The sequence below is a fragment of the Macaca mulatta genome, chromosome 3 (genome assembly GCF_049350105.2).
Source record: "Macaca mulatta isolate MMU2019108-1 chromosome 3, T2T-MMU8v2.0, whole genome shotgun sequence".
Lineage (NCBI taxonomy): Eukaryota > Metazoa > Chordata > Mammalia > Primates > Cercopithecidae > Macaca > Macaca mulatta.
In genome coordinates this window covers 26,213,215-26,240,216 of record NC_133408.1, presented here as the reverse complement: position 1 = coordinate 26,240,216, position 27,002 = coordinate 26,213,215, and the positions used below count along the sequence as shown (strand labels likewise).

General features: G+C 33.9%; 1 protein-coding gene across 3 annotated transcripts in view; it reads left to right on the top strand.

The window, feature by feature from the left end:
• NCAM2 (neural cell adhesion molecule 2) overlaps positions 1–27,002 on the top strand; it is a 579,719-nt gene that overhangs the window by 483,396 nt on the left and 69,321 nt on the right. For all 3 annotated transcript variants that reach the window (XM_001106060.5, XM_015133085.3, XM_077997926.1), the window contains exons 13-14: positions 23,642–23,761; positions 25,681–25,802. In XM_001106060.5, the coding sequence (XP_001106060.1) occupies positions 23,642–23,761; positions 25,681–25,802 (242 nt within the window). The remainder of the gene's footprint in view (positions 1–23,641; positions 23,762–25,680; positions 25,803–27,002) is intronic.

Here is a 27,002-nt window from a genome sequence, read left to right as displayed (position 1 = left end):
GTGGAAATCAGCCTTGTAAATTAAGACTTAAAGTGATGTTTTTAATCCAATAGAAATACCATGAAGGCGGTAGAAGATGGCTAGAGAGGTCTAGCCTGTAGGTACAAATTTAAAAGTCACTTGCATTTGAATGTTTCAAGTCAGGATATTGTGAAATCAACAGGAATAAATGCAGAGAGGGAATAGAAAAGGCCCATAGACTGAGTCATCGTCTGGTTTACTTACATATTAGTATATATTTTCTTAAAGGTGTTTGCTGTATAATAATGAGTCATCTAAAGTGTGACTTTTCTAAATTTATGGGGAATTTTCTACATTGTGTTATGGTGCTACTCAAAATAATAAAAGAAATTATTGATAAGAGTCTATGTTACTTGAAATAATTTTTAGGGGAAGATGTACCTCAAAAGATATCCCACATAACATGATCCTTTGTCTTTCTCCCTCCCTTGCCCCTCCCACAAACACTGGATTACTTTAACTATACAAAAAATTTCCTGATTTCTCTTGTGGGCATTTAGTGATATACATTTTTCTCTACATGCTGCTTTAAATGTGTCCCAGAGATTTTGGTATGTTGTGTCTTTGTTCTCAATATGCAGCCATAAAAAAGGATGAGTTCATGTCCTTTGCAGGGATATGGATGAAGCTGGAAACCATCATTCTCAGCAAACTATCACAAGGACAGAAAACCAAACACTGCAAGTTCTCACTCATCAATGGGAGTTGAACAATGAGAACACATGGACACAGGGCGGGGAACATCACACACTGGGGCCTGTCGTGGGTGGTTGCCTGGGGGAGGGATAACATTAGAAGAAATACCTAATGTAAATGATGAGTTGATGGGTGCAGCAAACCAACATGGTACATATATACCTATGCAACAAACCTGCACATTGTGCACATGTACCCCAGAAATTTAAAGTATAATATTTTTTTTTATTTCTTCTTCTTCTCTTCCCTATTGTGCTTGCTTTCTGTGTTGCAGAAAAATATATTACTGTGTATTTTTATGCATATTAGCGGACTTCTTTTATAAGCAATGAGTGAAGGATTCATTTGGTCCAATGACATGAATCAAAGACAGTTATTGCATGTTTCAAATGTTGTAGCATACCAGATCTGAAGCTTCTTTGGATAACAGTTCTGATGGGATGGGTCTAAATTTATCTTTTTAAGTACTCAATAAGAGATAGCCCTTTTCCATTTTATTACAGGCAGTTGTTCTCTAGAAGGACCTATAGATTTCTTAGAGGCTCAAGGTCGTTGTAAAATAATTTCCAGTTATGCTTCAAGGTGTTCATCCTGCAGCGTTTCTTTGAAACTAGGTCATATACAATTACCTGGGTGTAACTGGATTTTCCTCTATCATGCTACTCAATTTCACTGTTACAGAAAAACTTTAAGATAATCAGTCTTTGTACCGATTATCAAAGGGAATGCTTCCAGTTTTTGCCCATTCAATGTGATATTGGCTGTGGGTTTGTCATAAATTGCTCTTATTTTTTTGAGACGTGTTCCATCACTACCTAGTATATTTAGAGTTTTTAACATGAAGGGATGTTGAATTTTTTTAAAGTCCTTTTCTGCATCTGTTGAGATTATTGTAGTTTTTGTCAATAGTTCTGCTTATGTGACAGATTACATTTATTGATTTGTATATGTTGAACCAGGCTTGCATCCCAGAGATGGAGCCAACTTGATCATGGCGGGTAAGTTTCTTAATGTGTTGCTGGATTCGGTTTGCCAGTATTTTATTGAGGATTATTTTCGCGTCGATGTTCATCAGGGATATTGGCCTAAAGCTTTCTTTTTCTGTTGTATCTCTGCCAGGTTTTGGTATCAGGATGATGCTGGCTTCATAAAATGAGTTTGTGTGGAGTCCTTCCATTTCAATTTTTTGGAACAGTTTCAGAAAAAATGGTACCAGCTCCTCTTTGTAACTCTGGTAGAATTTGGCTGTGAATCTGTCAGGTCCTGGGCTTTTTTTTTTTTTTTTTTTTTTGGTTGATAGGCTATTAATTATTGCCTCAATTTCAGAACTTGTTATTGGTCTATTCAGGGATTTGACATCTTCCTGGTTTAGTCATGGGAGGGTGAATTGATCCATTTCTAATAGATTTTCTAGTTTCTTTGCGTAGAGGTGTTTATAGTATTGTCTGATGGTAATTTGAATTTCTGTGGGATCCGTGGTGATAGTCCCTTTATTTTTTATTGTGTCTACTTGATTCTTCTCTTTTTTCTTTTTTATTAGACTAGTTAGTGGTCTATCTACTTTGTTAAGTTTTCAAAAAACCAGCTCCTAGATTCATTGATTTTTTGAAGTGTTTTTGGTGTCTCTATCTCCTTCAGTTCTTCTCTGATCTTGGTTATTTCTTGTCTTCTGCTAGCTTTTGGGTTAGTTTGCTCTTGCTTCTCTAGCTCTTCTAAGTGTGATGTTAGGGTGTCGATTTGAGGTCTTTCTAGCTTTCTGATGTGGACATTTAGTGATGTAAATTTCCCTCTTAACACTGCTTTAACTGTGTCCAAGAGATTCTGGTACTTCATCTCTTTATTCTCATTGGTTTCAAATAAGTTTTTAATTTCTGCCTTAATTTCCTTATTTACCCAGGAGTTGTTCAGGAGCAGATTATTCAATGTCCATGTAATTGTGTGGTTTTGAGTGAATTTCTTAATCCTGATTTCTAATTTGGTTGCACTGTGGTCTGAGAGACTGTTATGATTTCAGTTCTTTTGCATTTGCTAGATTGTTTTACTTCCAATTACATGGTTGATTTTAGAATAAATGCCATTTGGCACTTAGAAGAATGTATATTATGATGATTTGGGGTAAAGAGTTCTGTAGATGTCTATTAGTTTCACTTCACCCAGAGCCAAGTTCAAGTCCTGAATATCCTTGTTGATTTTCTGTCTCATTGATGTGTCTAATATTGTCAGTGGGGTGTTAAAGTATCCCACTATTACTGTATGGGAGTCTAACTCTCTTTGTAGGTCTCTAAGAACTTGCTTTATCAACGTGGGTGCTCCTGTATTAGGTGCATATATATTTAGCATAGTTAGCCCTTCTTCTTGAATTGATCCCTTTACCATTATGTAATGCCCTTCTTTGACTTTTTTGATCTTTGTTGGTTTAAAGTGTGTTTCGTCAAAGACGAGGATTGCAACCTCTGCTTTTTTTTTTTTTTTTTTTTTTGCTTTCCCTTTGCTTGGTAAATTTTCCTCCATCCCTTTATTTTGAGCCTATATGTGTCTTTGCACATGAGATGGGTCTCCAGAATACAGCACACTGATGGGTCTTGACTCTTTATCCACTTTTCCAGTCTGTGTCTTTTAATTGGGGCCTTTAGCCAATTTACATTTAAGGTTAGTATTGTTATGTGTGAATTTAATCCTGTTATCGTGATGCCATCTTGTTAATTTTGCAAATGAGTTGATGCAGTTTCTTCGTAGTGTCATTGGTCTTTATATTTTGGTGTTTTTTGCAGTGGCTGGTACCACTTTTTCCTTTCCATATTTAGTGCTTCCTTCAGGAGTTATTGCAGGGCAGGCCTGGTGGTGACAAAATCCCTCAACATTTGCTTATCTGAAAATGATTTTATTTCTCCTTCACTTATGATGCTTAGTTTGGCTGGGTATGAAATTCTGCATTGAAAATTCTTCTCTTTAAGAATGTTGAATATTGGCCCCCAATCTCTTCTGGTTTGCAGGGTTTCTGCTGAGAGGTCTGCTGTTAGTCTGACGGGCTTCCTTTTGTAGGTGACCTGACCTTTCTGTCTGTCTGTCCTTAACATTTTTTAAATTTTATTTCAATCTTGGAGCATCTGATGATTATGTGTCTTGGGGTGATCTTCTAGTGGAGTATCTTAGTGGTGTTCTCTGTATTTTCCTAAATTTGCATGTTGGCCTATCTTGCTGGGTTGGAAAGTTCTCCTGGATAACATCCTGAAGTATGTTTTCCAGCTTGTTTCCATTATCCCCATTTCCTTCAGGTACTCCAATCAGTCATAAGCCCAGTCTTTTTACATACTCCCATATTTCTTCTCTCATTACTCCTATTCCACATAGTATTGGAAGTTCTGGCCTGGGCAATCAGGCAAGAGAAAGAAATAAAGAGTATTCAAATAGGAAGAGAGGAAGTCAAATTGTCTCTGTTTGTAGATGACATGATTCTATATTTGGAAAACCCTATCACTTATCCCCAAAAGCTCTTAATCTGATAAGAAACTTCAGCAAACTCTGAGGATAAAAAATTAATGTGGAAAAATCACAAATATTCCTTTACAACAACAATAGACAAGCAGAGAGCCAAATCACGAATGAATTCCCATTCACAATTGTTACAAAAAGAATAAAACGCCTAGGAATATAGCTAACAAGGGAATGTGAAGGACCTCTTCAAGGAGAACTACAAACCACTGCTCAAGGAAATAAGAGAGGAAACAAGCAAATGGAAAAACCTTCCATTCTCATGGATAGGAAGAATCAACATTATGAAAATGGCCATATTGCCCAAAGTAATTTATAGTTTCAATGCTATTGACTACTATTGACATTCTTTACAGATTAGAAAAATCTACTTTAAATTTCATAGGGGATCAAAGAAGACCCTGTATAGCCAAGACAATCCTAAGCAAAAAGAACAAAGCTGGAGGCATAAAACTACCTGACTTCAAAATATAATACAAGGCTACAGTAACAAAAAGAGCATGTTAATTGGTACAAATACAGACATATAGACCAATGAACAGAACGGAGACCTCAGAAATAACACCACATGTCTACAACCATTTGCTCTTCTACAAACCTGACAAAAACAAGCAATGGGGAAAGGATATTCTTTTCAATAAATGGTACTGGGAAAACTGGCTAGCAATATGCAGAAAACTGAAACTGGACCCCTTCCTTATACCTTATACAAAAATTACCTCAAGATGGATTAAAGACTTAAATTTAAAACCCAAAACCATGAAAACTCTAGGAGAAAACCAAGGCAATGCAATTCAAGACATAGGCATGGGCAAAAACTTAATGATGAAAAGCCAAAAGCAATTGCAACAAAAGCCAAATTTGACAAATGGGATCTAACTAAATTAAAGAGTTTCTGCACAGCAAAAGAAACTATCATCAGAGTGAACAGGCAACCTACAGAGTGGGAGAAAACATTTGCAATTTACCCATCTGACAAAAGTCTAATATCCATAATTTACAAAGAACTTAAACAACTTTACAAGAAAAAAACGACCCCATCAAAAAGTGGGCAAAGAATATGAACAGACACTTCCCAAAGGAAGACATTTACATGGACAACAAACATATGAAAAAAAGCTTAACATCACTGATCATTAGAGATATGCAAATCAAAACCATAATGGGATACCATCTCACACCTGTCAGAATGTTGATTATTAAAAAGTCAAGAAACAATAGATGCTAGCGAGGCTGTGGAGAAATAGGAAAGCTTGTACACTGTTGATGGGAATGTAAATTAGTTCAACCATCGTGGAAGACAGTATGGAGATTCCTGAAAGATCTAGAACCAGAAACATAATTCTACCTAGCAATCCCATTACTGCACATATACCCAAAGGAATATAAACTATTGTGCTATAAAGACACATGCACACATATGTTTATTGCAGCAAAGTTTATTGCATATGTTTATTTATAGCAAAGTCATGGAACAAACCCAAGTGCCCATCAGTGATAGACTGGATAAAGAAAACGTGGTATATAAACACCATGGAAGACTATGCAGCCATAAAAATGAATGAGATCATGTCCTTTGCAGGGACATGGTTGAAGCTGGAAGCCATCATTCTCAGCAAACTAACACAGGAACAGAAAACCAAACACCACATTTCTTACTCATAAGTGGGAATTGAACAATGAGAACATGTGGACACAGGGAGGGGACACACACCAGGACCTGTTGAGGGTGGGGAGACTAAAGGAGGGAACTTAGAGGACAGGTCTGTAGGTGCAGCAAACCGTCATGGCACATATATACCTATGTAATAAACCTGCACATGTACCCTGGAAATTGAAGTTAAATAAATAAAGAAATAAGTATTTGGTCTTAGCTTTAAACTACTACAGATTTTAGAATCTTTATGAGTTACAGTGCTTTTAAAAATTTTTCTACTAGAGTATTTTCTATGATTGCACTATTTCCAACATAAATGCCCAAAGAAAAAATGACTATCATTTCTAAATTACTGTATTTCATATGGTAAAGGAGAAATTGACTATAAAATTCATCTATGTTAAATTAAATTGCAATAAACTTATGAATTGCAAAAAAGAAGAAAAGTAATCCACACTAATTCCATATTTTCAGTGAAAGAAAATTTGTTCTGATTTGCATGTTGTGGAAAGGTTTCTGTATGTTAAAATTCAAACAAGAATATCTTGGACTGTGTTCATTGCACCCATAAAGAGAACCATAGCTAAATTAGGATGTTGTATGTAATTACATTCTTAATGAATTTAAACCATGTAGATCAAAGTATACAGGCACTAAACTAAGAAAAACATTAAGCAAAATAACAATTTTAGGTAAAATTACTTGTCTGCTGGAAACCTCCTCACATATCTTAAGATAAAGACACAAATTCATACATAATTCTGTACTCAGCCTGGTCTCTGCTATATGTTAAGAAGAACTTCTATGCAAATACTTTTTAAATTTTTCAATAAAATAAATGAGCTTTTCTGTGCATGCATAATTTTATGAATCAAACAAATAGTACAAATAAATGATATTAATTTATGTAAGAAAAATGTTTGTGAGTAGTGAGAAAACAAATATGAATATTTCATGAGTGTTTTATAGGAGTTTAATCCACAGGAGGAGAATGAAACTATTCATAGTTCCCAGAAACTTAAAAAAAAATATTAGCGCTCATCTGACTGCTCAAACATACACTCTTCTGGCAAATTTAAAATTCAGTGTAAATATGATCTTTGCTAGAATGTAGATTTCAAGTCCCTAATCCCAGTGAAGAATTCTTGTGGGCTATCATGCATATTTTGATAGTGAATTTTATTGGTAGCACATTTTAGAAGATATATAATAACTATAAAATTTTTGAAATTATGCCAGCATATACTATTGTATTAAACATTATTTGACTTTTTGATTATTAAAATTACTTACTACAAACATTAAATACTTTATTTATTATAGTATATAAATGTCCTCAAAGGTTAAGGAGGACTGTAGAGCCATTCCATTATCCACTCAATGACTTAAGATGCTTATATCAGGAAGATTCGAATCTTCTCTTTCAATAGTACATCCTATAGGGAGTGATGCACGCTGCAGACTGGCATGATCAGATACGATTTCAGAGGCTGGTACTATCTATCCTGGTTCTCACTGCTTTTACTTTATGTATAGATTATGGAGATAATATTACTTTTTCTTATTGTTACCATCTTGTATTCTTTCTTTTTCTGTGTATCGGCAGCTGTTCATCTTTCTTTCTTTTTTTTTTAAATTTATTTATTATTATTATACTTTAAGTTGTAGGGTACATGTGCATAACGTGCAGGTTTGTTACATATGTATACTTGTGCCATGTTGGTGTGCTGCACCCATCAACTCGTCATTTACATCAGGTATAACTCCCAATGCAATCCCTCCCCCCTCCCCCCTCCCCCCTCCCCATGATAGGCCCCGGTGTGTGATGTTCATCTTTCTTTTAATCTTTTAAACTAATGTACTGTTTTGATTTTTTAAACTAATACACTGCCTGATTTGCCTTTTTGCAAAACCTCCATTGCATGTAACAGTGTTATTTAAGGATGCACACATTCCAGAGTATTTAAAAGATCAATCATTTGGGTACACAAAGATACACCAGAAAAATCTTTTCAATGTATCTAATCAAATAATATAAATTAAAATTCAAATAATCTGAATAAATGATTGACAGTACTTTGTATATATACTATTATATATGTATATGTTTATATGCGTGTGTGTATATATATATATACTATTTTAATATATGCATGCATGTGTGTGTGTGTGTGTTTGCCTCATGTGTCTTAATATCTTAGCCTTTTTTATAAATTAGGAGACAGGGTCTCACTCTGTCATCTAGGCTGGGGTACAGTGGCACAATCATAGCTCACTGAAGCCTCCAAAACCTGGGCTCAAGCGATCCTCCCACCTCTGCCTCCTGAGTAGCTGGGACTACACCTGGCTAATTTAAAATTTTTTTCTTAGAGAAGAGGTCTTGCTGTGTTGCTTGGGCTGGTCTCAGATTCCTGGCCTCAAGTGGTCCTCTTGCCTCAGCCTCCCAAATCACCAGGATTATAGGCATAAGCCACTGTGCCCTGCCTTAGCCTTTCTTTTCTGCCTTATCTCATATCTTTTCTCTACATAAATACTTGGCACTTTCATGCCTGTCCAGTTAATATGTCCGACATGCATTTTACTTTCTTACAATCATACCTGAATTTGTGTTATTCTTCCTCCCCATCATATATATACACACACACACACACACACACAGGAGATATATATATATATATATCCTGTCACCAAAGGGGATTCCCTTTTGTCTTTAATGTTAGATAACCCAGTAGAAGTTGCACATGTTACATGGTGGTTAAATGCTGCTTTTAATTTAAAGGGTGGGAGAAAGAAGTAGGGGTGTGTGTGTGTGTGTGTGTGTGTGTGTGTGTGTGTGTGTGTGTGTATCCTGCAAGGTCCAATATATTCCAAGCATCTATATGAGAATTCATGAGATGCATTTTTAGTGGAAATAGTTTTCTCTTCCTTTGGTACCCTGTGGTAACTATTGCTCATATAGGGATTTTGCCAGCTGTTCACTTGCTAGGCAGATGACATCAGTCACGCCTCTCTGTCTTGACTGCACATTGGAGGGTCTGTTTACGGTTCATGTGGCTCTTTGAGTCTTCCATATCATTTGAGATGAATGAATGGATTATATAATTACTAAGTTGGCTTACACTCAAATAAAATTAAATAGTTACTATTTTCAAACATCTATAAATTATCACCGTGTCCAGGTCAAATCAAATTAAACCATCTAAGTACACTGATTGTTTTATTCTTTCTTTGGAATTTGCAGAAAGAGAATCCACAAGCTTTTCTGGGAAGTAATGTTATGTAGTTAGCTGTTCTTCAATACTAATTCTTAATGAACATGAGTAAACCTTCATTCCACTTACCAAGATTTTAAAAAAATTATATTGCAACATTTTCTTTTATTCTAAGTGCAGACATAAGTAGACATTTTAGTAAAACTGAAATAGTAGTTTCTCTTCCTCCAAAACACAATCTTAATTGTTACTACTTCTTTCTCCCACCCTTTAAATTAAAAGCAGCATTTAACCACTGTGTAACATGTGCTACTTCTACTGGGTTATCTACCATTAAAGACAAAAGGGAGTCACCCTTGGTGACAGAACAAGCCTGTGCCGTTCTGGTAACCTGGGCATGTCAATGGAAAATAAGATAGATTTCACATCACAGAGAAAATAATGTGCTTCATGAAGCTGTTTCAACTTGGAAACCTCACCAGACGTCTTCATCTCCACAGTTTATTGTGACACAGAAACACAAAGCAGAAAATGTAGGTTTAAGTTTCAAGGCCCATGATAGCGTTGTCTTTTCTCCCCATCTATTGGTTGGGCCACTCATACTACATTCTTTATCTTCAACTCTCTTTCTTGACAAATGATTCTCACTTAATTCTGCAAATATTTGTCCTGCCTACTCTATTTCGTGATGCTCAGATTCTGAATAACTTTAAAGAATGCTCCTTTTCTTTCATTTTAGGATGTAGTTTATTAGTGACTTTATCTCTTACGTTATGTCATTTTCAGGAAGTTACTTATCTCCTCTAATTTATAGATGTGAACTGAGCACACACACACACATATATATGTATGTACGTACACATATATAATATATATACACATATACATGCATAGTCTAACACAAATGACTTCCTACTTGGTCATCTTAATTGAAATGATATATGCCCATTCATTTAATTTAATAAAAATTGAAAAGCACCTACTATGCTTAGGGAGATTTTAGAATTTTGAATTGCTAGAGATTCCATACTGAAGAAAGTAATACATTGTTTGTCTTCATGGAATTTATATTCGGGGGGTAGATATATTTATAGATGCATCGATAGATAAAAATATCAATTTATATACATTAATATATAATGTTTAATATATCCAAATTTCTAATTTTGAAACAGTTAATGATATAAAGTATGAAGAAAAATGAAGCAGAGCAAGATGCTGTGTAAATGGTGGTAGGAGTGGGGACTAATTTTGTAAAGAGGAGTCAGCAGGAGTCTGTGAGGAGGTGATGCTTAAGCAGAGCCCCGAATGAAGTGAGGGCGTGATCACATAAATATCTAGGGAAACCTAGCCTTGGCAGAGGTCAGTATGAAGGATGTCCTGCCTGGAATGACATGATCAGAGAGAGGAATTAAATGAAGTAAGAATAGACAAATAGCCAAGCCAATGTCCCGTGGGGTCTTACAGACTATGGAGAAGACTTTGCATGTTATTCTTAATGTTTTGGAATGTTATTGAAAGTCTCATAAGTAATTCTAGAAAGGAGTATAAGAGAGGTCATTTTCAAGTACTGACATTATTAAAAGAAGTCATTTTGAGTAGGGAAGAACCTTTCTCAAATTCTCCTTTACCACATGAAGCAAAATTCTGGGATTATAATAGTAAGTTACCTTCTGCCATATGTTAAGTAAAGATGAAGAATCCTTAGTGCATTGTATCACTCTATATACATTTTCCTTCTTTTTCTGGATTAAACAAATGATTTTGTGCTATTTTTGAAACTCTTATTTTTACTAGATCTCAAAATATTAAAATTTGGTTTTCTCCTGTATTATTCTTGAATTAGTCCTTAGAATATAAGGTGATGTTTATAGTTAGGGTCTGTTTGTTTTTGTTTGTTTCTTTCTCTCGTTATGGTGTTTTTATTCTTAAAACACAGAGGTCTACAATGATAATAATTCAGCATCCTATGAATGTTCTTTTTGAATTTTTAAACAGTATGATGAGGTAAGTTATGATTTACCATGCCTAGGATTTCTAGTTACATATTGTGGAAATTAATTGATCTAACTTTGTAGAAATTTGACTACCTACCCTTTTCTAAATATATATAGACACACACAGAGAAATCATACTTTTTCTATACTAATTACAGAACTATAGGGCGATGTTAATTTTTTCATGCATTAAACAACTAAAGCCTACAGTATGCCAAGGCACTGTTCAAGGAAGTGAGAATATAATAACAAAAAAATTCTTCTCTAGTTCATATTAAATTGTATGTATGGAATGTGTATGTTTGTGTATACCCACTGGAATTTTGTTTTATCCTGCCAACTGATCTAATTAGAAAAACTCAGTCAATATATTTGAATCCCACATTCCAGCAGCTATTTTCTCCATTTGCTTTTATTACTGTTTGTGGTGAGCTTGACATATAATTTTAAGGTGTTAACATCCCTAACTTATGTATGGGTACAGCTCATAAATATGAACCCATGTCATGCAACTCATATATGACTGTGTTCAAAATAATGTGTATTAGACTTTAAAACTATTTTAAATAACTTTCCTATATTTGTCGGTTTCAGCATTAATCTCATTAATACTAAACTTTGTGATCCTAGGTTAAAAAACATATTCAAGATAGCTTCGGAATGTTTGGTATACAAATAGGTCTGGCTAAATATAAGTGTTAGCTTTCTCAAGCATCTAAATGCTGGCAGGCTTTTAAAAAACCAGGGCTTTAAGGAGAAAACACCTGCTCTGTGGTTTTGTAGCAGATATGAAGTATTCAAATTTTTTAATAAATAGAAAAAGAAATATATAACAGAAACAGGTTGCACTTGTCTTTCTCATTAAGCAGGTGGTTAGTACCACTATTTGCATTTTCATAGCCTTAATATACGTTTTCCTTCTCTAGATACAAAGGGAAATTATCACAAATTTGCCTAAGGATAGCAATTAGGACCACTAATTTATTCTTCTTTGCATTTTATTAAGCTTTACCAAATACAAATGAATTTCACAAGGGAAGATTATACTTGTTTTTACATCTACCATTATAAATTTGTATGCCAAATAAGATCACGTGGTTTCTTCCTCAAATTCTAACATATTATTCCATTCAGAATCCTTTTAAAAGGGAACCTATTGGAAAAAAAAAATTGTTTCATTTGTCCTGTTTGATGACTCAATACAGCAAGGATATCCCAAATCAAAAGTTATTGGAATAATATGATTTCATTATTTTTACATTTATACCTACAATTATTTGCATTCACTGAAACTTTAATTTAGAAATATTCATTTTTTGAGCTCTAAAATTCAAGGTTCAAGTGATTTCTTTTTCTTTTTAATTTAGGAGGAGATCCAATAGAATCATTCAAATAAGCATCTTTAGGGTCTATGACATGCTCATAAGAAAATAAATTATTCATAGAAATGTTTATTCATAGAATTACTGTCCTCATAATTTAACTTCTCCAGAAAACATGTTTTAAAGTGCTATATATCAAAATAACATGTAATCTTTCAAAATAGCATTAGAAAAATCTAATGCAATATTTTCCTAAAATATTTGAATTATTATTTAGGAATATAATTCTTGTCACAAATATTTAGTGATGTGAAAATCTTGGCAAACCACTCATATTAATTCATTTAAGACATTTGAATAAATAATTTGGAAATGAAAAATTTTTATTAAGCAACAACAAAGGACAGAAAGAAACATAAATATTTCCAAATATCTTCAAACATTAGTAGGTTTTTATGGCTGGAATTTCATTGAAAACTAACAAGCGATTTATTAGAGTTAATGGAGATATCTGTGTTAACTATAGAGAAGAATGACTTAGCAAAGACAAATTTTAAATATTATTATGAGTTTCTTCCAAATATTATATTAAAACTTCTTTGAAAATAATAGAAAAAATGTTAAAAAAAAAAAAAAAAAAAACCTGGCTAATGTTGCAATTCGTGCGTTGATCTCAAATCTTGTTCACGTTCTAACACGGCCTCTGGGCTTTCTGTGTAATTTGGTATGTATGTTCCATAATAGAGAATATAAATGATATAGCAAGAACAGTTCATTCTTCAGTATTAGCAAATTTGACTGGAAATGCTGAATGGAATATATGAAATAAATGGATTGATTTCATAGACAGAATATGCTGACCAGAGCATACAATAGTAACAAGTGGCTGGTACATGCATCTTTCCTACAAGAGGCCTAAGAATCAAATCTCTAATTAACCAGAGAATCTGATTGACTTTATTCTGAATCTCTCTCCTCTGTATTTTTAGTGTGATTATAATGTGCTCCTGTGAACTATAAGGAAAATGCTGAATTATATCCATTTTATAGTGCTAGCAATTCATGAGGATAATCAGCATGGATTTACAGTTTTTAGTCTAATGAGAACTCAGAAACACATAATTAAGTAAAATATTCTGAGAAAGACACTGTATCCTCTAATAGTTTAAATTAAATTTTAAAAAGATCTTACATCATATGCAAAAATCAACTCAAAATAGATTAAAGACTTAAAGGTAAAACCTGAGCCCATAAATCTACTAGAAAAAAATTTCTGTAGAATGACTGTTTGTGTACCCTCAAAATTTATATGTTGAAACCTGGTCCTCAATGTAGTGGTATTGGAGGTGGGGCTTTGAGAGGTATTAAATCCTAAGGGCAAAATGCTCATGAGTAGGATTGGTGCCCTTCTAAAAGATAGATTCCAGGGAGTGGCCTCACTTCTCCACCTATGTGAGAGTGGAATGAGAAGATGTCTATAAGCCAAAAACCAGGCCCTCATCAGATATCCAATCTGCTTTCACCTAAACATGGACTTCTCAGGCTCTGGAACTGTGAGAAATTTCTGTTGTTTATAAGCCACTTAGTCTAAGATATTCTCTTATAATTATCTAAATGTAATAAGCCAAAAATGGGCACCAGAAAGTAGAGGTGCTGCTCTAACAAATACCTGAAAATGTAGAAGAGTGTTTAGAATTGGATAATGGGTAGAAGCTGTAAGAGTTTTGCAGTACATGCTAGAAAGTGTTGGCATTGCCTCAAACAGACTATTAAGGGAAATTCTTACGAGGGCCCACAGAGGAAAAAAGAGAGCTACATAGAAAGTCTCAATATTCTTTGTGAATACTTAAGTAATCCTGAACAGAATTCTGTTGATACAAATATAAACAGTAAAGGACATTCTGATGAGGTCTCAGACAAAAATTGTGACGTCTGATTGACAATGGAGGAAAGGGCATGATTGTTAAAAAAAAATGGCAAAGAGGCCTGACGTGGTGGCACACGCTTGTAATCCCAGCACTTTGGGAGGCTGAGGCGGGTGGATCATGAGGTCAGGAGTTTGAGACCAGCCTGCCCAATATGGTGAAACCTCGTTTCTACTAAAAATACAAAAATTAACTGGGCATGGTGGCATGCATCTGTAATCCCAGCTACTCAGGAGTCTGAGGCAGGATAATTGCTTGAACCCAAGAGGCAGAGGTTGCAGGCAACCCAGATCATGCCACTGCACTCCAGCCTGGGGGACAGAGGAAGACTCCTCAAGAAAAAAAAAAAAAAAAGTGGCGAAGAACTCGACTGCACTATGTTAGTATCCTAGTGTTTTTTGTAAGTTAGAACTCTTGTGTGATGGAATCAGATATTTACCTGGAAATTTCTAAACAAAATGTTGAAGAAGCAGTCTGACTTTTCCTGACTGCTTATATTAAAGGGCTAGAGAAATAAATGATTTAAAGATAGAATTATTAATCAAAAGGGATGCAGAACTTAAAGGTTTGGAAAATTTTTACCCTATCCATTCTGTAACAAATGAGAAAAACTTGGAAAGAACATTAAGGATTTGGCCAGGAGGACATTTGATATAGAGATTGATTAGCATGGATCAGCCATCTCAGTCGAAGCTAGGAGTTATTTTTCCAGACAACGGAGGAATGTCCATGAAGCAGATACAAAGATAATCAGAGCTGCCACTCCCATCACAGGATCAGGGTTCAAGTGCCTAGGGGACAGGAAGTTTCAAAGGAAGGTTTGAAGGTGCCTGCAGGATCTTCTAGTGCCATCTCATTTCGTGGACTCTGCTCCTGTTACGCCAGCACTGCCTCTCATTGTCTCAGGTGTGGCCCCATTGGGGCCTGGACTCGTGTAGAACGTGGTGAGTGCCCCTTCAGAGAGCATAGGCAGCAACTTTTGGTCATGTTCCTGTGGAACCATCTCCACCAGGGCACAATGTGCCCAGGCCCTGGGAGCATGGCTGCCTCCACGTGGATTTCAGGGGAAGGGCCTCTTAGCAGAGCTGCAGGCTCAAGTCCCTAGCGCTGGAGAGCCGCTGGGCCCAGGCAGAGAACTGCTGCAGGAGTGAGACTCAGGCACTGAGCATACTTGGGGATAGGGCTACTCAAAGCAATGGGAGTGGAGTCTTCTTAGCCTTGGAATGGTGCCTTTATTAGGTAGACCCCAGAGAGCTGCTTTGCCCCTTCTGCAATGTGAGGACCAAGTGAGATATGTATAAAACAGGAAGCAGGCCCTCACCAGGCACTGAACCTGCCAGCTCCTTGACCTTGAACTTCCCAACTTCCAGAACTGCAACAAATAAAATTATGTTGTTTATAAGCCTCCTAGTCTATGGTATTCTGTTTTAGCAGCCAGAATGAACTAAGACAGAAATATAGGGAAAAAGTTTCTTGCTGTTGGTCTGCACAATGATTATTTTACATATGACACCCAAAGCATAGGCAACAAAAGCAAAAATAAACAAGTGGGATTGCATCAAGATGAAAAGCTCCCTCACATAAAAGGAAACAACCAACAGAGTGAAAGGAAGCCTATAAAATAGGAGATCGTATTTGTCAGCCATATACCTGATAAGGGGTGAATCTCTGCAAAAGTATGAAAAATTCATACAACTCACTAGCGAAAAAACAAATAACCCAATTAAAAGATAAGCAAATGATCAGAATAGCTCTTTCCCAAAAGGAGACATACACACGGCCAATAGTTATATGAAGGGGTGCTCAATATCACTAATCATCAGAGAAATGAAATCAAACCACATTGAGATATCAACTCACACCTGTTGGCATGGCTTTTTTTACAAAGAGAGAAAAGTTAAGTGTTGGCAAGCATGTAGGGAAAAGGGAGCACTTGTACACTGTTATGGAAAATAGTATGAAATTTCGTAATTCAGCAATCCCATTTCTGAGTATATATTCTCAAGTGAAATGTGTACGTCTATGTTCTTTGTAGCATTAGTCACAAGAGCCAAGATATGGAAACAACCTTAATGTCTATCTGTGAATGAATGGTTAAAGAAAATATGGCGTGTGTGTGTATGTATATATATGTATATGTGTGTATATATATACACACACACGCCATATTTATAATATATATTATATATACACACATATAATATTCTGATGTGTGTACATATGTATATAGAATATTGTTTATATATAGAATATATATAATATTGTTCATATATTAGAATATACAACATTGTTATATATTTATACATGTGTATACATTTATATACATTATTTATATATACACATATGTATATAGACATATTATTCAGCCTTTAAATAAGAATTACCACATGATCTCACTCATATGTGGAATTTAAAAGAATCATACTCATAGAAGCAGTGAGTAAAATGGTGTTTGCCAGAAGTGAGAGATAAGGGAAATGAAGAAAAGTTGGTCAAGGGATACAAAATTTCAGTTACTCAAGATGAATGCATTCTAAAGATATAATGTACCACATTGTGACTATAATTAACAATGCCATATTAATGATACATAAGGATATGTGCTAAGTTAACAAGAAATGTAACTATAGTTAACAATACACATTGAAATGTACTAAGAGGCTACATATTAAGTTGTACACATACAAACATATTAAAAAACTGGTAAATATGAGAATTGATAGATATGTTTAATTAGCTTGAATTTGTGGTGATTATTTCAGAATGTATGCATGTATCAAAACATCAAGTTAAACCCCTTAAATATATACAATTTTTATCGATAAATTATCTCTCAATAAAGCTGGGAGAAAAGTATATACAGTATTATCATTTTTCTTATTTATCATTTTTATTTTTCTTTGTATTTAATGTTTTATTGGGAGATAATTTTCTTATAATTCATGTTTATGAGGATTTTCATCTACTACAAAGTGCTCTCTGTACTCTAGTTTTATATTAATAGGTCAATATAAAGCTATGGGTTATGCAAAGCTTTAGCTTAAGATAGAGTCACGTTCAAATCCAAACTCTGATGCTTAGTGGCTAGTTTATCTTTCTGAGCTTCCCTTTGCTGGTCTAGGAAATGGAGAATGTAACCAAACTCTGTTAGTTCCGGTATTAAATGACACAGGATCAGATAGGACTTGAATAATAGATTTTTCCCTAAAGTAAATTTTAACTTGGACAAGTAAAATTTGTTTTCCATGTTCAGCAACAAGAGTAGAGTACATTTGTAATAAAAGGTAACTACTATAGATTTAACAAGTGCCTTCATTGGGTCAATTTCTTTAAAAGTGGTGTTTCATTTGGTATAATTTTTTAAAATGTAAATTCAAGAACTAACTACTGAATTATTATTTTACATTTAAAATGTGTAGGTTAGATGAGGGCTGAGGACAGAATTTATGGTATGTGATATGTGTCCTCACAAGATCCTTATAATAAAAAGATTCTCACAGTATGATAGCCAAATATAACAATGAGGGCATGATCAATAACTGAGAAAAATTATATAGAGATGTTTTTAGGAGGTTAAATAGCTAAAATGGAAGTTAGAGTTTCTGTCAGCACCAAAGAGAGAGGGGCATTTAATTACAAAACCTTAACTCATCCCAGTTCACCTGCTAAAAAAAAAAAATTAAAAAGTTTGTGGCAGAAAAAGAATTCGGCAATGTGAACATTTTGGGAAGTTAGCAATTTTGTGAGTGAGAAACAATTTTCTGGTTATCTGCCATCATCAAGATATTTTATGAATATTTTATAAAAACCTATGCATTTAGACTATAGAAAGAAATGTTTAGTAATTAGACATTTATGATATTTTACATACTCAATGGACCTTGAAAAAACATCAATTGAATTTTTCTTGAATAAATAATTGTACATATACTAAGAAGTATTATATTTGAAATGAAAATAGTATAAATTGTTTATGAAATGTATATTTTGTTCAATGAAACTGTTATGTTTTTAAATTAATGTTTTTATATAAGGGAAAGTTTTTCAATTTAAATAGGAAGCCATCTGATTTTAAGGGTAATATGTACTTTCTGTATAAAATCTCACAGCAGTTAAACTCCAATTGTTAAATTGTTTATTTTTATGTATAACTTATACTCATGATGGAAAATAACACAGGCAGTACAATAAATATATAATAAAAATGTGGATGTGCTGAACTGTGATCTTAAAATAATGCCATCAACATATTGTTTTGATAAACGTCCTAGACAAATGATGCATCATTATTAGATTAATTTTTCTTTCCACTGTTCATCAAAATATATATCCATATAAATTTTTTTACCAATAATCTATCCATAAAAGTTATTTATACCAAAATATATATGCATACATGTTATAGTATGATTCATAAAATATTTAAATTACTGTTAAAAAAACTAAGATTATATTATTATTATGCAAGTAATGATAACTTCAAACACAACATAATTTGTGCAAAAATGCAAATGTAAATTTCAGAAGTAAATGAAAATATAATTGAACTGAGATGATTACATACCTAAGCTTCTTTAGGAAACTTAAAGACAATTTCATTAATAATGGAATTATCTCTGAAGTCATTTTTATATGTGCAGCTGGCGTCTAAGTATTAAAATGTTCTGCATGTGTATAGAAACAGTAAAAATTTACTTTTATTTTGCCAGTTGCTAACTCCTGCAGAAGTAAGTCAGATAATTCTCTCAAAAATAGACCTGCTCTGACTTCTTTTAATTGTTTATGGAGGAAAAGCTGTCTTAATTGAGAAACTTGAGGGACTTCCCTGTGTTTTCAGACCTATCTGAGGAGATTAACACCAACTGTTATTTTGAATGATCAGTTCTACCCTTGATAAGCTTTGTAATTTCTCATAGCTCTCTGAATTGTTGCACAGTACTTGACAATATGAACAGTTCCATTGGGGTTAGGTGACAAAGCACTTCTACATCTGGGGAGACTGTATTTGCTTACACTAAATAGGACAAAAACCCCGTGGAGAGAGCCAGTGTTTGAGAAAGGAAAGAGAACATGAATAAATTTAGTATTAGAATTTACCTGAGTTTTATTAGTTACCGAATATGTATTTAGTTGATGTCATTGATGCAAGGGTTGTAAATATTCTATAGCCTCTGCTTCTTTTGACAGCCAGTGGGAAGGAATTGATAATACAGGATAGGAACTAAAAATTATTTTAAATTCCCTTTAATAAAGCCTGGTTCTCTAATAAAAAGAGAATGAACTTTCAAATTCAAATTTTTCTCTGTACTGTGATCATTTCAAAACTGATAAAAAATGTAAAAGGATTTATATTTTTTCTGCCACTTTTTTAGTTAAACTTTTTAAAAATGTATCTTGACTTTTTTATCTTTTTTGCCTTTATAGACAGGTGATAACATGTTATTTTTCAAATTCAATTGTATATAAATGATGTAGAAATATTAAATTAGTGCAGGAAACCAGATTCTATAGAGAACTCATTTCTGTTGCCATGCCAAAGAAAAATTCGTGATTGTTTATAATTTTCAGAAGAACTGTGTTAAGATTTGTAAATCATGCTGTAAATATAGCTTTAAAGTACCTTAATTTATACATTTGTCCTTAAAAGCTTTTACTCGTTTGTAATCTAGATCTGCTTTCTCCTGATTCTGGAGTTTGAATTTCCAATAAATTATAAGGCAAGAGCCCATCCCACACTACAGTTTAAGGTTCTGTTGTTCTATTTGTGTATGCAGATTTAGGCAAAGAAAGTCTTACATTAACTTCATAATTTGAAGTACAACTCTATTATTGAGTACACAGCCTTTCATTTTCCAAGTGGTAGTTTGCTTTCAGTCCCTACCTTGGGTGTTCAGAAACCCTATGTTTGGTAAAATGCTGGTAAATTACAGATGATTTGATGTATATATCCTCTCATTTAAGAAAGGCAAGTCAAATTACAGATCCAGGCTTTGCCTCCTCCAAATCTTTTCCCTCTCACTTTAATGTAGTCTTAATGTGTGGAGTTTTTCTATTTCACACAATAATCTTCATGTTCACACAGTGTTAATAAGCCTCATAATAAGGGTTATTATATCAAAATCTGCATTCAGAATTCAAAAACAAACTGACTTCATGTATATAAACTTTGTAAAACTTGCATCAATAGGTTTATGTTATGCCTCTTCCCTATAATTTTAAAGGATATCTGTAAAACCTCTCTTTGGCCAGTTTCGGTTTGCATGTTTTAGCCCAGGACTGTAATAACAGTTTAGCCATCAGTGTGACCTCTTTGCTCCTTTCCTCTGCCAAGTGATGTGAAACTCAGTCAGTACATGGGTAAGCCTCGACTCTGAGAACAGAAACATGTGAGGAAACAGGGAAATTCCATTTTGAGTTGATACAATGTAACTAAGGAAATACTTACCTTGGCAGAGGTAGCGGGGCACACAGAGCTCCTCATAGCACCTGTGAAATGTTAAAGGAAGGGGATTGCTGACAATGCAAGCCAGAAAGAGCTTTTGCCTGAAATACTCAGTTAATTCAAGTGTGATCTGCACTTGATTTTTTGTTGCTGGGGTATGTGGGGTGAGAATGGTCTTTATTGTTTAACCTAAGTAATAACCTCAACTTTTCTCACATTAGATTTGCCCTGGTACTTTGGTAGCTCTGTTGTTACCAATTTTTAACCCACAAAGATGAAGAAATCATATCTAGAATAATGATCTCTACACTTATGATTTATGTAGTATTTTATTTGCAATTGAGAGTGTATGTTTACATTCTTTTGCTTCTCCTTTTGCCTTGTGTTAAGAAATATGATTGAATATAAGCATTACCAGATGCCATCACCAACGCAGCCAAGTCACAAACTACCGAATGCTCTTAAAACGGTGTTGCAGCAGCACCAGGATATCACAGAAATATGGAAAGGCATATCATATATCAAAGTTGGCTGTTTTATAAAAGGGCATTTATTCTTCAAGACTTATTCCAAAACGTGTTAGGCCTTTGGACAGTCAATGTGATGTTATGGCACAGTCTGTGTTCTCTTGCGCTCTTTACCCTAATGAAGCATGACTGGATAGCACGGGGACATACGAGCCTAGTTCACCTTTGCTTTTGTTTTTAAAAACATTTATTATCTGATTAAATTAATAAAATATTGTGATTTTTAAACTCTTGTTAAAGGAGTTCAACACCAGCCTGAGCAACATAGTGAGACCCCATCTCTATTAAAAACAAGTAAAATGCTAAATACATGCCTTGATTGTAAACATTGAGGAAAAGAATGGAACAAAAGGAAGTATCAAAACAAATTTATGTTATGCTGACTTTCAGCAGAGGCTTTTCATCTTAAAGACAGTAAAATTCCAGTTTATTAGCATTTTAGCAACCTTTGTTAAATTTCCTCTTCTCATTCCCTAATCTATATAAACAGCTCTATCTATGCACTCAGCTTCTCTTCAGTGTAACTATACACTTTTCTGGGGCTTAAATTATATACTCATTAACTACCAACTATCAAGTGGGTTTGGGTTTCCTGAAAAGCTTGCAGGCCATTACCCTGTGAGAAATCATTGCATTCAAGCCTTGGCGCCCCCATGTATCCTTGCAGCTTCTAATCGGTTGGATTTCTATGCCGATCAATCTATTCCCCATTGGCCTCTCTTAAATCTGAAATAATGTATTATAATCTGAGGCTTCAACAAGGTGGTACACTCCAAAAAGCAAGTTCAGTTTCTTATAAGGTTGAGAAATTGAGAAATACAAAACTAAATTTTGCCAATTGGAAATTTATTTTTTTGTTGATTTTAGAACATCTGTACAGGATTAAGTAATATCTGATTGATATGTGTGTTATAGCCATTAATATTTATCTGGTATTAAGTAATTTTTATATGTTTTTTTACTTTTAATTTTGGACACAGTGCATTCAACAATGTATTATTTTCTTTTCTAGAATGTGATAAGTAATTCAATATAGATTAAATGATTACGATACAAAATGCTAGGCCAGACATAGTGGCCCACTCCTGAAATCCCAGACTTTGGGAGGCTGAGGTGGGCAGTTTGCTTGAGCCCAGGAGTTCAACACCAGCCTGAGTAACACAGTGAGACCCCATCTCTATAGAAAACAAACGAAATGCTAAATAAATACCATGATTATAAATATTGAGGAAAACAATAGAACAAAAGGAAGTATCACAACAAATTCATTAAGTATCCTCATATAATACAAAGAATATGTTATCTAGTAAATTATAATATAATTATTGGAAATAACATATTAATCAATTATATTACAATATTATTGCATGTATATCATTTCTGGTCATGGTTTATGTAAAACTATAGTTCTGCAAAGATCCTAATTACCTATGATTTAATCTTTTATATCTCCTAATATTAATTGATCATGTGGCTTGGAGTTACTGTGGAAACCAAACATACCTTCCTTTTGATTTTCATCGAGACATTGCTATATCCCCTCGCTAAGTTTCCACTTCCTTTAGCAAAAACAGTTAAAGAAGTGGCAACAATAAAATTCTGGTAGCTCCATCAGGTGAATTTATGAAGATATAATATTTTGAAATCGGTAATTGCATCCAAAATTATCAAGGGTCAAATGACAAGGGTTGACATGACCCAGATATTTCCAGTAACCTTTATTTCCCTACGCCTTTTCATATTCTTCTTCCTTAGTGTCTTATTCAATCCAGGTCTGATAGAGTTGTAAATGAGAAGAAACTCAGAGTGAAAATACAAGTTATGAGTATGCTTCAAGCTAGAATTAAAACAATTCGATTTCATTTGAAATTGTAGAATAAACTATTTTTGCTGTAGTTTCAACTTTGTCACACTTGTTTGACATGACTAAATCACCTCACATTGGAAGCCAATCTACATATTAAATGCCATGATTCTATTAAATACTATAGAAATAATCTGCAGAGTACTTCTACCTGAGACCCATACAGAATGTACGTATTTTAACATCATTAACATCATTCTTGGTTTTTGAATATTAAAAAGATTTAACTTTCTACTTTGTGAATGTATCACAAATGAAATGGGTAATTTTCTTTGAAAGTGCATGAGTTGGAAAGCTAAAATAGAGGTGAAAAAGAGAACTATTCACAAATCATTTTCTTCTTATATGACTTACCTATTTTTTAGGTATTTCATGGAAAGATTTCAGTGAAATTATTCACTCAGAATTGTAATAGTTTGATTCATTTTTCTTATTAAAATTTGTCAAATTATAAATATATATATATTTTTCTTCTTCTTCTTCTAGCAATGGTTGTTTTGAGCAACCTGGAACCAAATACAACTTATGAAATCAGGGTTGCAGCTGTAAATGGAAAGGGACAAGGAGACTACAGTAAAATAGAAATCTTCCAAACGTTACCAGTCCGTAAGTAATCATCTCTATTTTTTATTCTCTTTTGTCATTTTCTTTTCTTGCAAATGTAATAGATTTTAGAATGTAGGGAGATGTTTCAACACTTTTGGGACATGAATTGTGTCTTTGGTGAAGTGGTTTTTGAAGACAGTGACATTTCAGATTTATTAATATAAAAATAACTTTGCTTTAGAGCGAGGCAAAGAAAAGAGTGCACTAGAATACACCCAGTAAAAATTGTTCCCGGAAAATTGTCCTCATTGCAAAAGTGATTAATTGGATTGTAGTCTTTGACTATATTCTGGGAGAGAGAAAAAAAAACGTCTATGTAACATGTTCAATATTTTGTTCTTTTGTGGAGGCCTGACTATTGACCTTGTTCCACAAATTATATGGGCTTTAAGTGTCAAAAAAGGAATCATTATGTTAATTCATTACAACAGTGACTGCAGAAGACTTGTTCTGGTAACTATCATGTTTTGAGGAATTGTAAGTTAATTGAGTTTACATAAAGTGAAGATTAAATTTTAAAAAACTTAACATTTCCTTTATGTTAAATAAATTACTTTAAATGTTAGAAAACATAATAAATACAACCGAACCACTGTTATAAAAATCTATGCATAACACTGCCTGACATATATATATATGTGTGTGTGTGTATGTATATGTGTGAGTATATATGTATATATACACACACACATATAAAGACAGTCAAAATGGCCGCAATATATTATCTTACAGAATGTCTCTCTGTTGGTAATCATAAAATCTGTCTGGTAAGTTTCTTTTCTCCATGCCCAATGCTAGTGGTTAAGATAACCTGCCCGATAGGGTGGCTTACACCTGTAATCCCAGCATTTTGGAAGGCTGAGGCAGGCAGATCACTTGAACCAAGAAGCTCAAGACCAGCCTGGGCAACACAGTAAAACCCTGTCTCTACAAAAAATAATAATAATAATAATAAATCAGCTGGGTGTGGTGGTATACACTTGTAGTCCCAGCTACTTGGGAGGCTGAGGTGAGAGGTGAGAAGATCACCCAAGTCTGGGGAGGTCAAGGCTGAAATGAGCCGTGATCACACTATGGAACTTCAGCCTGGGCGACAGAGTGAGACCCTGCCTCAGAAAAAGAATAAAGAAAATAAGAAAAGAAAAAAGAAATGACAATATCCTGCTGAGAAGAAATAACAGGTCATTCTGGTTTAGAGATATGAAATCCTTTTCGGTCCATGGTCTTTGTTTTTCTTGGCCCTTCACATAGAAAATTATTGCACTTTGGTAGATCCCTGTTCTATTCAAAACAATATAAGCATCATTGTTATATGGCTATCTCTATGTTGAAGAAGAACATCCAAGGCAAGTATATGAATGAACCTAGAAGAAAATGAAATATTGAAACACAGGTCTGTAAAATTGGATACTGCAAATTTTATTCAAATTTGCACCCAGGAAGGAAAATGCTTATTAAAGCGGATTAACTAATTGCAAGTCAGTATCTTTCCTGGTAGGTATATATTCCATACAGATTGATGTGTTAATGTATTCTTATTAATAAATGCTTACAAAACACTTATAAGCTAAATTTACGTTAAGAAAATAAACATGATTTAATACTATTAATAATAAGAGAAATAAAGTTTTACATTTGTGCAATGCTGTACTTTTCTGAGAGTATTTGCATATCAGTGAAAATAATATATTTGGTCCTGAGGCCACAGTTTTGGCATGACACTTCTAGATTTATAATGTTGCTCCTTCTTGGATGGGGAAAATGAGGATCAGAAATTATAACACAAAAGGGCAATATCAAATGATAAATCCAGGATAACACCATATATTTTGATTACATTACTGTTCTTTTTATTAAAATATAGTTTCTCTAGGTATCTGAAATTGTGCAAATGAAGAAATGTTGTATTGCATATCTAGGTGAACCAAGTCCTCCATCCATACATGGACAGCCAAGCAGTGGAAAGAGCTTTAAACTCAGCATCACCAAACAGGACGATGGAGGGGCCCCTATTTTGGAATACATTGTGAAATATAGAAGTGTAAGTACCTTGTTTATTATCATATCATACTAGGTTTTTTCAAGTTAAATTGAGTTGCACTGAATTTATAAACATATCAGGAGAGAATGTGTATTTAGTAATTGTGATAATAAGAGCTAATCTTCCTTCCATTCCTGATAGTCATCATTGTGATTTTTTTAAATTGTATTGTAAAATCTAAGCATGGATCGTCAAAATATTCTCATGGTTTTCATCTTGTGATTTTTAGGTGTGAAATGGGACTAGTAAACTTTTCAGAAATGAGATATTATTTCCCCTGTTTTGCTGAGAAGCTTCTCATTTTGTCTGATATTACTAACTTCAGGCTAAGCCCGTCAGTCATATGTTAGGTAGTATTATTAGAAAAATCACACCTCAGAATAGATTAATCAAATAATTTGACTTATTTAGCCATAACGTTTAACAAAGAATGGCCACGGTGAACTTGAGGAAGAGGGAATCGTTTTCTTCAAGTTTAATTAGCGCTATCTAGTAAGGAAATTTGGAGAGCTAAAAACTGCACACAGATTTTTGATAGCGGTTGGAGGGAAACAATATTCACTAGTTGCAGAGTCATAGAGTGGCACTATGGGCACTGCCTTTTTGCCTTCAGTAAAAGATGATTTCAAATGCCACTGAAAATAATTTCTTCAAAATTTTTTTCCATACGTACCTTGGAGTATTGGCGTCTACTGTAAAATATGTTAAAAATGAAACATGATTTTAAGTTAAATTTTCTAAGATTCATACAACATGCATTTTATGCTTATGTTGACTGAATCCATATTAGTGCTTTCCAAATTAATTATACTTTACCAGATTGTGTTTAAAATAATTGCTCCATAGTAGTGTGTGGGTTAATTTTCAATATTTTCTCACAAATCCCCAATTTTCTAAATTATAATATTGCTGCTTCTAAATTCAAACATCTACATTCTGAGGGGTAATAAAAAATAAAATTGGATTTTGAATGGCATATTTTAATAATTAATTTTAGATATCAAATCATTTTTTAAAATTTTAAAAATTAATACTCCTTTCAGAGGACAAGTGTTTGTCCCAGCTTTCACACTCAAGTGAGTTCTCTTGGCCATTCTCATTTGCACATTTGTAAACTCGGTAGAAGGAAGATCATTTTTTCTAGGGACGTAGGCTTGGCCAGAATTCATGAATTGGACTGGTAGAACAGACTTTCCGTGC